Here is a 12182-nt window from a genome sequence, read left to right as displayed (position 1 = left end):
GCGCGGCCTTCTGGGAGTTGTAGTCCAGAGGGAGGAGGCTGGAAGTTGGGGGATTGCTTTTCTGGAGGGACCGCGGTTGGAATCGGATTTCTATGCGGCGGGGCTGGAATAGAAATCGGGTGATTAAAACAACTCCCTCTCCGAGCCTGCACAGCTCCCGGGCCTACACTCCGCGGCGGGCCCGCAGGCCACGCCCTCCCGCCGTCCCCCTTTCCCCGCCCCTCGGCGCGCAGGGGCGGGGCTTCCGCGGGGCGGGGCTCGCGCCCGGCGGCGGGGCGGGGCGTCCCGGCCTCTCCGCCTGGCCGCGCCTCGCAGGCCCCCCGGCGGCGCGGCGACCTGCTCCTTTGCGCGCGGGAGGCGCGCGGGGCTCCGTCCATGGACCGCGCGGCCGTGGCGAGGGTGGGCGCGGTGGCGAGCGCCAGCTTGTGCGCCGTGTTGGCGGGGGTGGCGCTGGCCCAGTACATATTCACCCTGAAGAGGAAGACGAGGCGGAAGACCAAGATCATCGAGATGGTGAGTGCGGGCGCCGGGCGCGCGGAGAGCGGGGGACCGCGGGGCGCCCGGCCGCGGCTGGGGCGCGGGGGGCGCCGGGACCCGCGCCGGACCCGCGCCGGCGGCGCTCGGGGCCTTAGTCCTGTCTCCTTTTTGAAACTGAAAGGCAGCGGATAGGTGATAAGGGGACAGGCTACCTCCTTCTGCAGAGTCCATTTCTCAAGAGAGAAATTGAAGGTCTGCGCAGGTGCCCGCCTCCTTCCCGCGTCCCCTGCAGACCCCTTGGCAACCGGTCCAGTTTGGACAGAGGCGTTTCTGCGCCGGGCCTGGGCTGGGCAGGGCGACGTCAGGAGTAGGTTGTACCTGCTCAGTGGTCGAAAGAATGCCATTGATCCAGTTGGAGCTCACAATTGTTTATTTTCGATTTGAATGTTATTTCTTCTTGTCTCAAGCCGCCAGGAGGGATCTTTGTGTTCATTTTTTTCCCCAAACCTCTTGCATAACATCTTAGAAATCATTTTACAGTTTTATTGTAATAGAGTATATCAGGAATTCAATTTGAGGTACATTATAAGGAATATTTGCTCCAAGTTCAGAGAAAAAAAAATTTTTTAATTAGAGTTCATTCATTAAGACAGGCTGCTCAGAGCGGCCTTCTGATGTACTTGTTGGAGTGTATACTCCAGGTGTACTCTGGGCCATGTGCTGCACACGTGAAGTCTGGGGTTGAAGACTTAGGACAAATCAGTTGGCAGTCCAGGACTCTACTAAACACTAATCATTTTAGGTTCATGCACTACTTGAGTGTTTCGGCCTCAGTGACGTGTTCTGATGGATAAAAGAAACTTTGGTTGCTATTGGCCCCAGGTTGAATACAGAAATATTTTCCGTCACTAAAAGTAAAAAAAAAAAAAGTTACCTCCCACATCTCTCATATGCCAGTAATATTTCTAAGTTTTGTTTATTGCTAGAATTAAATTGTTCTTGGGTTATTACTTTTCTCCACTTGTATACCAACAGCAACAAGTTTTTATCAGACATTTCATCTTGTTTATGGTGCTGTCCTGCTTAGGTGGAGAACGTTGGTGGCTTCCTTTTGTCCCAAACCAAAAATTTATTCACGAATATCTTTACATGACTCATAAAACTTAATTTTCTGTTAGAAAAATCTTTAATACACATGTGAAAAGAAAACTGATTGCCATACCTTCCTGTGTATATTTCCACTGTGGGTTCATCTGTTACATCACTTCTCTAAACCAAAAGAGCTAAAAATGAATGCTTTTGCAAAATTCCACAGGGATACCATCATGAACAGTGTGCCATCTTTGTGAAAAAAGAAATCAGTCCATCTTTACATATACATATATATATACCTACTGTTATATTCAAATTGTAATATATGGGCAGACTGCTAGTAGCTGTGCAAAGGGGCAAAGTCAAAAGAGCTTGATGTTTTTAACTTGTAATTTTAATAGGTTACTTCTTTAAATGGGATAAGCATTTGATTGGGAATCTGAAGACCTGGATTCAAATCCTGGTTTTATCTCTTGATAATAGATGGGTTTTAGGGGGCACACTCTGCCCACCCCACCTCACCCTCGAAAACCCCCACCTTAGAGAATCTGTACAAACCCATGGGTGTCCAGTGGACATAGCTCAAACTGGCCACAGGTAATGGAACCAACAGTAACTACCTGATCACAGTGGGCCTATCCATAGCTGACTAGGTAAACAAATGACTTCTGGCGTTGGGTTTAATAGGATGTACTGCTGTAAGAGTTTTTATGCAAGAGACAGGGAGTTGCTAGTGGTCTGTGCACACTGTACCTGAAATGTGCTGTGCGGCAGCAAGGTAAATACCAGAGAAAGGAAGGAAGAACACGTGCTAGAGATATTCAGAGATAAGAGGAGCCCTTTCATGAGGTTGCTGTTGCTTTCCCTTCAAGTCTAATTATTCATCATTTTCTGTGTTCCCTAAGACCATGTAACAGCCAGCCTATTAATGGAGCTAGTTTGAGTAGATTTCTCTTCCTTGAACCCCAAATCTATTTAAGATTACTAATTCATTTATCATAGTCAATACACTTTTTTTAAATAAACTTTTTCTTTTGAAACAACTTTAAATTTACAGAAAAATTGAGCATATAAGTAGAATTCTCTTGTACTCCACAACCAGTTTCCCTTAGTACTAACATTAGTATGGAACATTTGTAAAAATCAGTTCTTATTCCTATATTTTATCCATACTTTGTTCAGATTTCTTTTGATGTTACCTAATGTCCTCTGTCCCGAGATTCCATTCAGAATATCACATTACATTTAGTCTTCATGTGTCTGTGTCTCATCTTGGCTGTGACAGTTTCTCAGATTTTGTTATATCTATGACACAATAAGAAATATATATTTGAGGTTTGTCCCAGTTTCCTGGCACAGAGCTCATAGAACACTTGAACTCTGGGAAGTGTTAGGAGTGTCTCTTGTATGCTAATGAGATGGACTCTGCCTTCTGGTGGCCCTAAAATGGCTTCAGGATGTGGGCCAGTATCCATAAAGATCAAGGCATGATTACAGGATTAGAACTCTCAGTCCCCCCTCACCCCTTCTGAGGAGGGGGAAAGGGCTGGAGATTGGGCTAATCCCCTCTGGCCAATGAGTTAATCAATCTTGCCTGCATAACAGAGCCTTCATAAAAACCCCTGAAGGACAGCTTGCAGGTTGGTGAATGCCTCCCGGTGCTGGGAGGGTGGTGCTTGGAGAGGGCCGCACCCCTTCTTCCACAGCGGACCATGCGCTTCTCGCCCATTTGCTTGTTCTGACATATCCTTTGTAATAGACCTGTAACCACAAGTAAAGCACTCTCCTGAGTTGTGTGCAAATTATGGGACCTGAGGAGGGCATTGTGGGAACCCTCCCATTTATACATAATCAGACATATGGGTGGCAACCTGGGACTTGCTTACTGGCATCTGAAGTAAGGGGCAGACTCATGGGACTGAGCCCTTAACTCATGGCATCAGACACTCCCTATAGATAGTGTCAAAATAGAATTGGCCGGAGAGTTGAATTGGTTGGTGTGAAAAAAAACCCACACTTGGTGCCAGAGATGTTGTGTATGAAGAGGTCAGTGTAAAGTGCAGTAACTTTAATAGATAGTAGCTGCAGTTATTATACCAAAGCACAGACTGTCAACCCCTCTAACATCTTACCATTATTTTTCCTTATGGACACTAGTGGGGCATAATTTTTAGCCACTAATCTTATTTTCTTTCATCTTTCTCCTAAGCTTTCATTGTCAAAGCTACTCTATTTAATTATCCCCAGTAAGGAGGATTTGCAGTTTTTGTAGACTGGACTAAACAGGTTAAGGTTGCCAAACATGTATATAGCAGTTTATACACTGAGTTGAATTTTGCACAAATGAAACTTGTCTTTGGGGCTGAATTATAAGGTATAATTGTAAGCCTGAATTCCTTCCTTCCTGTTATTTAAATTCCATATATTTAATTTATGCTTTTGAAGTTGTTGAGAAAGCTGAGGATTTTTTTTTTTTAATCCAAGGTGTTAAAAGAAAGTTCTAAAACTGACTTTTAAATTTAAGGCCCAGCCCTAACCCGTTTTGCTCAGTGGTTAGAGCATAGGCCCACGGACTGGAGAATCCTGGGTTTGATTCTGGCCACAGGCACATACCTGAGTTGCAAGCTCAATCCCTGGCGCCCCTGATCATGGGATGAGGGGGAGGCAACCAATTGATGTCTCTCTCTCTCACATAGATGTTTCTCTCTCTCCCCCCCCCCCTTCACTCTCTCTGAAAAGCAATAGAAAAAAATATCCTCAAGTGAGGATTAAAAAAAAAAATTTAAGGGCTCATCTGTCACTTCTCAGCTTTTTGCTAAGATCAAGCATAGATGTCTGTTCTTACCAGATCTTAAAATTATATATTTTATAATTATTGATTTTGGAGAGAGAAACAGAAATATCGATTTGTTGTTCCACTTATTTATGCATTCATTGATTGATTCATGTATGTGCCCTGACTGGGGATCGAACCCACAATCTTGGTGTATTGGGGCAGTACCATAACCAACTGAGCTACCTGTTAGGACTGTTCTTATCAGTTTAACATCTGAAACATCCTCTGTCTAAGGACAACATGGTTTTTGGAGCAGGGAGGTGGAATGGGAGCTTGCTCCATTCCATGCATCCACCTTGAATTGCAGTACTTCTGGGAATGGTGCACTAAAAGAAAAAGAAATTAAGGCCCATCTATATATGCCATTCTTCTGTTTGCTGTTAAAGTAAGTTGGATACAGACCTTACCCTATAGAGGCTTAAAAGCTAAAATAAATAAGGGATTGGAAACTAAATTACATTCATGGAAAGAAATGACTTCCTTTGATAAGACTATTCAGTAAACAGAAAGAGCTGGCTGATGAGAACTAACATTTCCAGCCTCTCATATTTACTGAGGGGAATGGAATTATAATCTTTAAAGTAGAGGATTAAAGGTTTTATTATCAAAATACGGAGTTAAATTAGATGATCTCTAATATATCTTCTAAAGATGTGATTCTCATGTTGAAAAGACATGATGCAAGGGATGTAAATTAAACTCAATTTGATTTTCTCTCTAGTGGTCCCTTTAAAATTTATTCAGTGTTTCTCCCTCCTGGTGAAAACTGATGGGCCCATGACTTTTTACTCACTCTCAGGTAAAAGACAGTATTTTAAGGTCACGAGAAGTCAGTCTCATTTCTGCCAATAAATTTGTCCATTCGTATGTATTATTCATGATTTCAGTATTAATTTTCAGGTGAGACTTCTGGGTGGACATTACTAGTTCCACCAATAGTTTTAGGCCATTTTTCCTTGCAGCTGGGCAAGCTTTCACTACTCTGTCCAATAAACTGTGTCCAGAGATAATATGGTCACTCCTGGGCCAGTGGTGACGAACAGGTGCCCGATTATCCGTATTCTCTCCCCCTGCTGGGGCTAACCCTGAAGCATCATGTTGAGATGGACATGACACAGTATCAAAGGAGCCTGGAATATCATGTCATTACATGGAGGACAGCTGCCCTGGAGAGTCATCTGGACCCATGTTGGACTTGGCATGAATGAAAAATAAACTTTTTTGTTAAGGAACTGAGATTTTTGTGTTGTTACTGTACCATAACCTATCCTAATACAGACTTTTCCGTCACCCCCAAGCTATGGTTTATAGCAGGTGGATTCTCCCCTCCCTAGTTAACGGTGGCCTTTGATCTGGGATGGGAGAGGAAGTCATAATCAGCCTCTCTCTTTCCCTGCTGCTCCTCCTTCCCCCACTAGCCTTTGCTTCTGACTTTTGGGTCTTTGTGGTAGGAGGAGCAGGGCAACATTGAGGAAGGAAAGAAAAATTTTATTTGACTATATAGGTTTGTGGTTTCTGGGCCTGCAAGATATTTGCAGTTGACTTCCTCTTGTCTTTTTTTAAATTTTTTTTATTAATCCTCACCAGAGGATATTTTTATTGATTTTGGACAGACAAGGGAAAAGAGAGAGAGAAACATCCATGTGAGAGAGAAACATCGATTGGTTACCTCTTGTAAGCGCCCCAACTGGGGACCAAACCACCTGCAACCTTTCAGTGTACAGATGATGCTCCAACCAACTGAGCCACACCGGCCAGGACTTTCTCTTGCCCTTTGACTGCAGCTCCTAAATATGGCAATGACTTTTTTTGCACCCCACTCAGTCTGATTTTTTTAAGTGACCCATTTTTGCTTTTGAAATCCCTCCCTCTCAGGTGTCTCTTTTGGGCTGGACATAAATAGGTTCCTGGCTGGTTTTCTCCTGTGTGGTCCCTACCCAATCTGTGGGAAACATTCCTTCACTCTGACAGATTAGGAATACAGGCTCATTACAAAAGAACCCCCTTTTCCTCTTTCTTTTTCTTTGTTTTTTTCCAATTTCAGCTTTATTGAAGTATAATTGACAATGTTGTAAGGTACTTAAATGTACAATGTGATTTGATACGCCTTGTGAAAGGATTTCCTTATCAACTGTAAAAAATAAGGGACTCTTGCCCTAGCCAGTTTTGCTCAGTGGTTAGAGCATTGACCTGTGGACTGAGGGTCCCAGGTTCAATTTCAGCCAAGAGCATGGACCTTGGCTGCAGGCTTGTCCCTAGCCCTGGTCGGGGTGCGTGCAAGAGGCAACCAGTCAATGTGTCTCTCTCACATCAGTGTTTCTTTCCTTCCTTCCCTCTCTCCCTCCCTCCCTCCCTCTCTCTCTCTCTCTCTCTCTTCCCCCCCAAAAAGCAATGGAAAAAATATCCTCAGATGAGGATTTTTTTAAAAAATGGAACTCTTCACAGTAGAGTGCAGCAGAGTCATTTCTACCCGCTGCATGTCTTTCTATAGCCTGGCTCAGGCCTTAGGCCCGCATAGCAAACACATTTTAAGTTCTCCAAGTGGCCCCACACAGGGCCCTCTTGCTAGCCTGGTGAGAAGGTTGCCTCAGTGAGCAGCCCCCTGGAGCAGCTCTTTGCAGATGCCATCTTCCTTCACTCTTCTCACCCTCTTTCATTCTTTGGGTGAGGGCCCTAGAGTCATGAAACCAGTGCTCTCCGATCCCTTGTTCAGTAGTGTGCATGGGGGCCTCCTCCCCTCGCCTGAAGTATATCTGTCATATGAACCTAAACAGGAGACTCAGAATTTAACCTCTTCTTACAGCCTAACATTCTGTGAAATTCTTTTAGATGTCACCCTTTGGTAGGGGCCGAATTGTGTCCCCCAAAATTCAAATGTTGAAGTCCCAACCCCTACTGCCTCAGAATATAATCCCATTTGGAGATAAGGTCTTTAAAGAGGTGATGACCTTAAAATGAGGTGGTTAGGGAGGGCCCCTAATCCAGTATTGCTGTGTCCTTTAAGAAGAGGAAGAAAAACCAGGAGCATCTGTGCACAGAAAGATGAACTGAAAGAAAGAGGGTGGCCACCTGCAAGCCGAGGAGAGAGATCTCAGAGGAAACCAACCCCACCAACATCTAATCTTGGACATCCAGCTTCTAGAGCTGTGACAAAATAAATTTCGGTTGCTGACACCGCCCAGTCTGGTATTTTGTTATGGCAGTTTTAGCAAAGCGGTACTCCTTTTGTGTGTTTAAAGAGAGATTCACAAATCTATTTGTCTTCGTTTTCTTTTGTCATTTGATGAGCATATGTCATCTCTTTTCTCTTTTTGTATGTCATCTTTTTCCCCCCCTCAAAAGTTATTCTTGCCCAGAGTCAATGTTTAGCGCTCTTAAAAAAAAAAAATCACTCTGCCTTCAGAAAGTGAGATATGTTTTATCTGTAATAAGAAGAAACTGAGTCCCGAGTCAAAGAAAATGAAAGCTATAAAGTATTACATTTTCTGCAAACCCTCTGTGTCCATGAATCTCACATTTAAAAGGGGGTGTGACATCACTTGAGCTTGTTTTAAAGTACAATACGTCACGTTCTCATGTACAGCATTGTGTGAGGACTGCTGTGCTATATAGGAATATAGGATTGACACCTTGCTCGTGCCTTCTGAGATGTAAAAATAAATATTAATCTAGCCAGATCATTAATCGGAAAAGAAAAAGATAGCTGAGCATTTGAGATCTTGCTTCCCAGCATGTCATCAGCTTGGCTCCAATAAACTCTCATAAAAATTCTCAAAAAAGAAAAAGTATGCATATTTGAAAGGAAGAGAGTAAACTCTCCACTTAAAGACAAAGTTAATGTCAACCTCAAAAATTCTGTTGAGCCAACTGAAAACCTGTTAAGAGTTAATGAGTTCATTAGGGTGACCAGAAACAAGATCGAAGTACAAAACTATTTTAACATTCTGATATGCCAGCAAAAACAAATTGTAAAATGCTGTAGAAAAAGAGTCCTGTTCACAGTAGCAACCAGAAGAAATTAAGAACGCTAGGAGGAATTTTAAGCCCCCGAGTGTGAAGGAGAGAGGCTTATATAAAGGCGAGAGTGTGTGTAAGACAAGCTCTGTGGAAGTTCCTTCAAGTATTTGCATATGCTTTGGATGCAGCCGCCGGCCTAGCCATTTGGGTACAGCAGTTAAGAGAGCACAGAAATCCCTGTCCCCCGGGTGCTGGGGTCGCGGGTGGTCGGAGAGAGGGGAGTTGGAAGCAGGACTTGAGCTAGGCCAAGGGTTCAGTGCAATTCAGAGAAAGAAAGGGTACGAGGGCTTCCAGGTACCTGGGAAGGTGAGGACGGCCAGGTGGGTCGTGACGGGAACGAGTGGACAAGTTGGGGCGGAACAAATGCTCGTATGAGTTAAGGGATAGGAGGCCCCGGCCGGTTTGGCTCAGCGGTTAGGGCGTCGGCCCGCAGACTGAAGGATCCTGGGTTCGATTTTGGCCAAGGGTACGTGCCTCGATCCCCGGCCCCGGTCAGGGGTCGGGCTCACATTGAGGTTTCTCTCTCTCCCTTCCACTCTTTAAAAAAAAAAAAAGGCTGGGGTCAAATTTCAGAGAGCTTTTGATACTATGCGTTAAATTTTTCTTATAGATAATGGGTTGCTAAATGAAAGCAGCATTTTGTAAATCCTACCTGAAGGGATGTAGAAACAGCAGAATGACACCACACCGCTGGCAGCCCGTTTAGATGAGGCGGGAGGGCAGGTTCAGGCCGAAGCGGGGCTAGTTTCCAGACACGTTGAGTTTAAGGTGACAGCGTGACACTGGAGGGGAAGTGTCCATCGGGCATTGCGAGACAGAGGGCTCTCCTAGGGAGAAATGAGAGTATTTGGGGGGCCACACAGAAGCTAAAATTGAAAGAGTCCACGATGTGTTCTGAGGAGAAAAGAGTTAAAGCCCTCCGGCTGAGTTTTGCAGAAAATGCTCAGGTAAGTAGCTGGAGAAAAAGATTAAAAGAAGAAGCATGGTTTTAGGAGTTTCAGGATAGTGGGTAGCTTTACCAAAGCCAAAAGGGAAGTGAGTAGTTTAAGAAAAAGAATAATCAGTGGCAGGAGGGATGTGAACTTCAGTCTGAGTTTCAAAAGGGTGACTGAGTAGTAAGCAGTAGGGTGGTCAAGGCACACCACTCGTTTTAAGAACTTTTTTTGTAAAAGGAAAGGGGATAATCAGAGAAAACCAGAATCAAGCAAAAGATTTTTTTCTTTTTCCCCCAAATAAAAGGTTGAAAATGTTAGAAAAGGCTCTGATGTGCATGATATATATAAAATACAATTTGGATAATCGTTACTCACTTGTAATTGTGTCTTAAATTAGAATTCATTAAAAAGATTCACACAAATTTCTTTTTAAGAACATATCACACAAAATTATATAGTACTTTTAAAATAATGCTTCTAGCATTATTTAAGACTATTCTTCCCACCCTAGCCAGTTTGGCCCAGTGGTTAGAGCGTTGACCCGGGGCCGAAAGGGTCCTGGTTTGATTCTGGTGGTTGCAGGCTTGGTCCCCCGGCCTCGGCCAGGGCACGTGTGGGAGGCAACCACTTGATATATCTCATGTATCTCTCTCACATTGATGTTCCTCTCTCTGTCTCTCGCTCTCTGAAAAGCAATGGAAAAAATATCCTTGGGTGAGTATTAAAAAAAAAACACACAAAACTATCTTTCCTGAATCGATTTTGCTATGAGTGAATTGAACATTTATTTCCAATTGGCCTATAGTATTCCTCTCATGGTACTTGAGATGCCAGTGATGTTTTGGGAAGAGCTTCTCCTACAGTTTCAGAAGTGGCCAAAAAAAAAGTGAGATTCTGCACATTCACATTTTTGCTTTATATTGCAACAAAACAATCCATTTATGACCTCAAGAAATTGGTCATAGGAATGGAGATGGTTTCTTATGCATAATGTAAGAGCAAGAAGAAAAGAGAAAGCTTGAGAATTGTGCCATTTAAGGGGTGTTCAGTAGGAAGACAGCTGTTAGAGGTGGAATAACAGGAAGTGTTTCCAAAAATAGGGACAGAATCAGCAGTATCAGACTTCAGAGGTCGCAAGTTGGACTGAAAGGCTATTGTGGCAGTGGCTTGAGTGACAATGAAGTGAAAAGAACCACAAAGTGATTGTTCAGTATCAGAAATACTTGTGCTGGGGGCGTGTGTTTTGTTTTGTTTCTGAATGGTTGGCACATGAGCCTGTTGGTAGGCAGAGGGCAGTGAAAAGCAAGTGATTAAAGATGTGAGAGAGGGCCCTGGCCTGGTAGCTCAGTTGGTTAGAGCATCATCCCGACATGTCAAGGTTTCGGGTTCAATCCGCAGTCAGGGTGCATACTAGAATCAACCAGTGAGTGCACAAATATGTGGAAGAACAAATTGAACACAGGTGCACAGATACCTTTTTTTTAAATATAGTTTTATTGCTTTTAGAGAAGAAGGGAGAGGGAGAGAAAGATAGAAACATTGATAAGAGAGAAACGTTGATTGGCTGGCCTACTGGGGATCGAGCCCACAACTGGGCATGCGCCCTGACTCTGGGAATCGAACCAGTGGCCTTTTGGTGCATGGGATGACACATAAACGCTTAACCAGCTGAACCACAGTGGCCAGGGCACAGATGCCTTTTGAAGGGACTACATAGATCAAAGAGGTGATCTCTGATAATCTCTTCTAATGGGCAAGGCCCCCAATTCAGGGGCACTTAGGGAGTTTAGGGAGGGCAGAAGTTTCTCGTGAGCTTTCTGGCTAAAGTTGCCCAATCTGCATACCACAGAGGCACATCTTGAGGTAGCTAGTAATGAACCTCCACACTAATTTCTCCTGCATCGTTAAAATATATTCTAATTCTATTTTTTACCAGCAAATTACTTACTTTTCTGTAATAGGAAACTAGTTTTTTTAAGAAAAGATGAGATGGTTTAATCTTACTCAGTTCTTCTCATATCCTTTATTAAATTCTCCCAAAGTAGAAGGATCTATCAAATGAAATAAAATGCAAGCTCAAAATCAGAACAAGTGTATAGTCTTAAAGAGAAGCAAGGAGGGCGGGAATTATTTGAACAGCAGGATGGGAAGATGGAACTGTCTCTAGAAACTCCCCAACCAGTTAAAATGGTCATTTCTAATCTAAATACATCTCAGCTATTTATGGCTTCCCTGTGAATATGGACATCCAGTGTTACTCTTTAAATAGCTGGTGCTGTTTTTGAAACTTTAGTATATCATGTTTCCTTCCTGGTGATAAACTTCTAACAAAAACTTCCTCCTTTCTTCTATCTTAAGATATATCAGGTGTTCTCTGGACACTATAACTGAGTAAGTGGGAAGTATTGAGTCTGTACTTCGAAGAGGGAGGGGACCAATACTTAAACAACTGCTTTAGTGGATTAATACTCTCACTTAGGCTTTTAAAATATCTCTGTAGCTCAACTTTTATGTAATTTATACCAGTACTCAGATTTATGACCTTTTAGAACCTGTGTTGAATTCTGATTTGTTTTACAAAGCATATTCCCTGAATTACTGTGGCATTTCCGGATGATTCCTCAAAATTTAGCAATTTTATATACTGTCTTTTATTGTTTACTGTGTATTCATTAGGTAATTAGCAATCTGCCATGCTACACCATAGTGCCTGTTCTTTTTCCTTACAAGTTGCCATTCAGTAAATATTGCCTTAATATTTGATCAAAGGAAAACACATGTACATAATCTAATGTTACTGGTGTAGCCCGGCTGGTGTGGCTCAG

At 43.3% G+C, this 12182-nt stretch overlaps 1 protein-coding gene across 3 annotated transcripts in view; it reads left to right on the top strand.

Moving 5' to 3' along the window:
• Window positions 1-262: 262 nt before the first annotated feature.
• Window positions 263-12182, top strand: part of NT5C3A (5'-nucleotidase, cytosolic IIIA) — a 42931-nt gene continuing 31011 nt past the window's right edge. Inside the window, exon 1 of one of the 3 annotated variants that reach the window (XM_081147563.1) lies at window positions 263-513. Coding sequence is in view for 1 of the 3 variants with exons in the window: in XM_081147560.1 (XP_081003686.1) it covers window positions 376-513 (138 nt within the window). In the remaining 2 variants the exon portion in view is untranslated. The remainder of the gene's footprint in view (window positions 514-12182) is intronic. The other 2 variants (XM_081147561.1, XM_081147560.1) reach the window with 2 other exon arrangements.

This window comes from Miniopterus schreibersii (genome assembly GCF_964146895.1).
Source record: "Miniopterus schreibersii genome assembly, chromosome: 9".
Lineage (NCBI taxonomy): Eukaryota > Metazoa > Chordata > Mammalia > Chiroptera > Miniopteridae > Miniopterus > Miniopterus schreibersii.
This window is presented reverse-complemented; position numbering and strand designations above follow the sequence as displayed.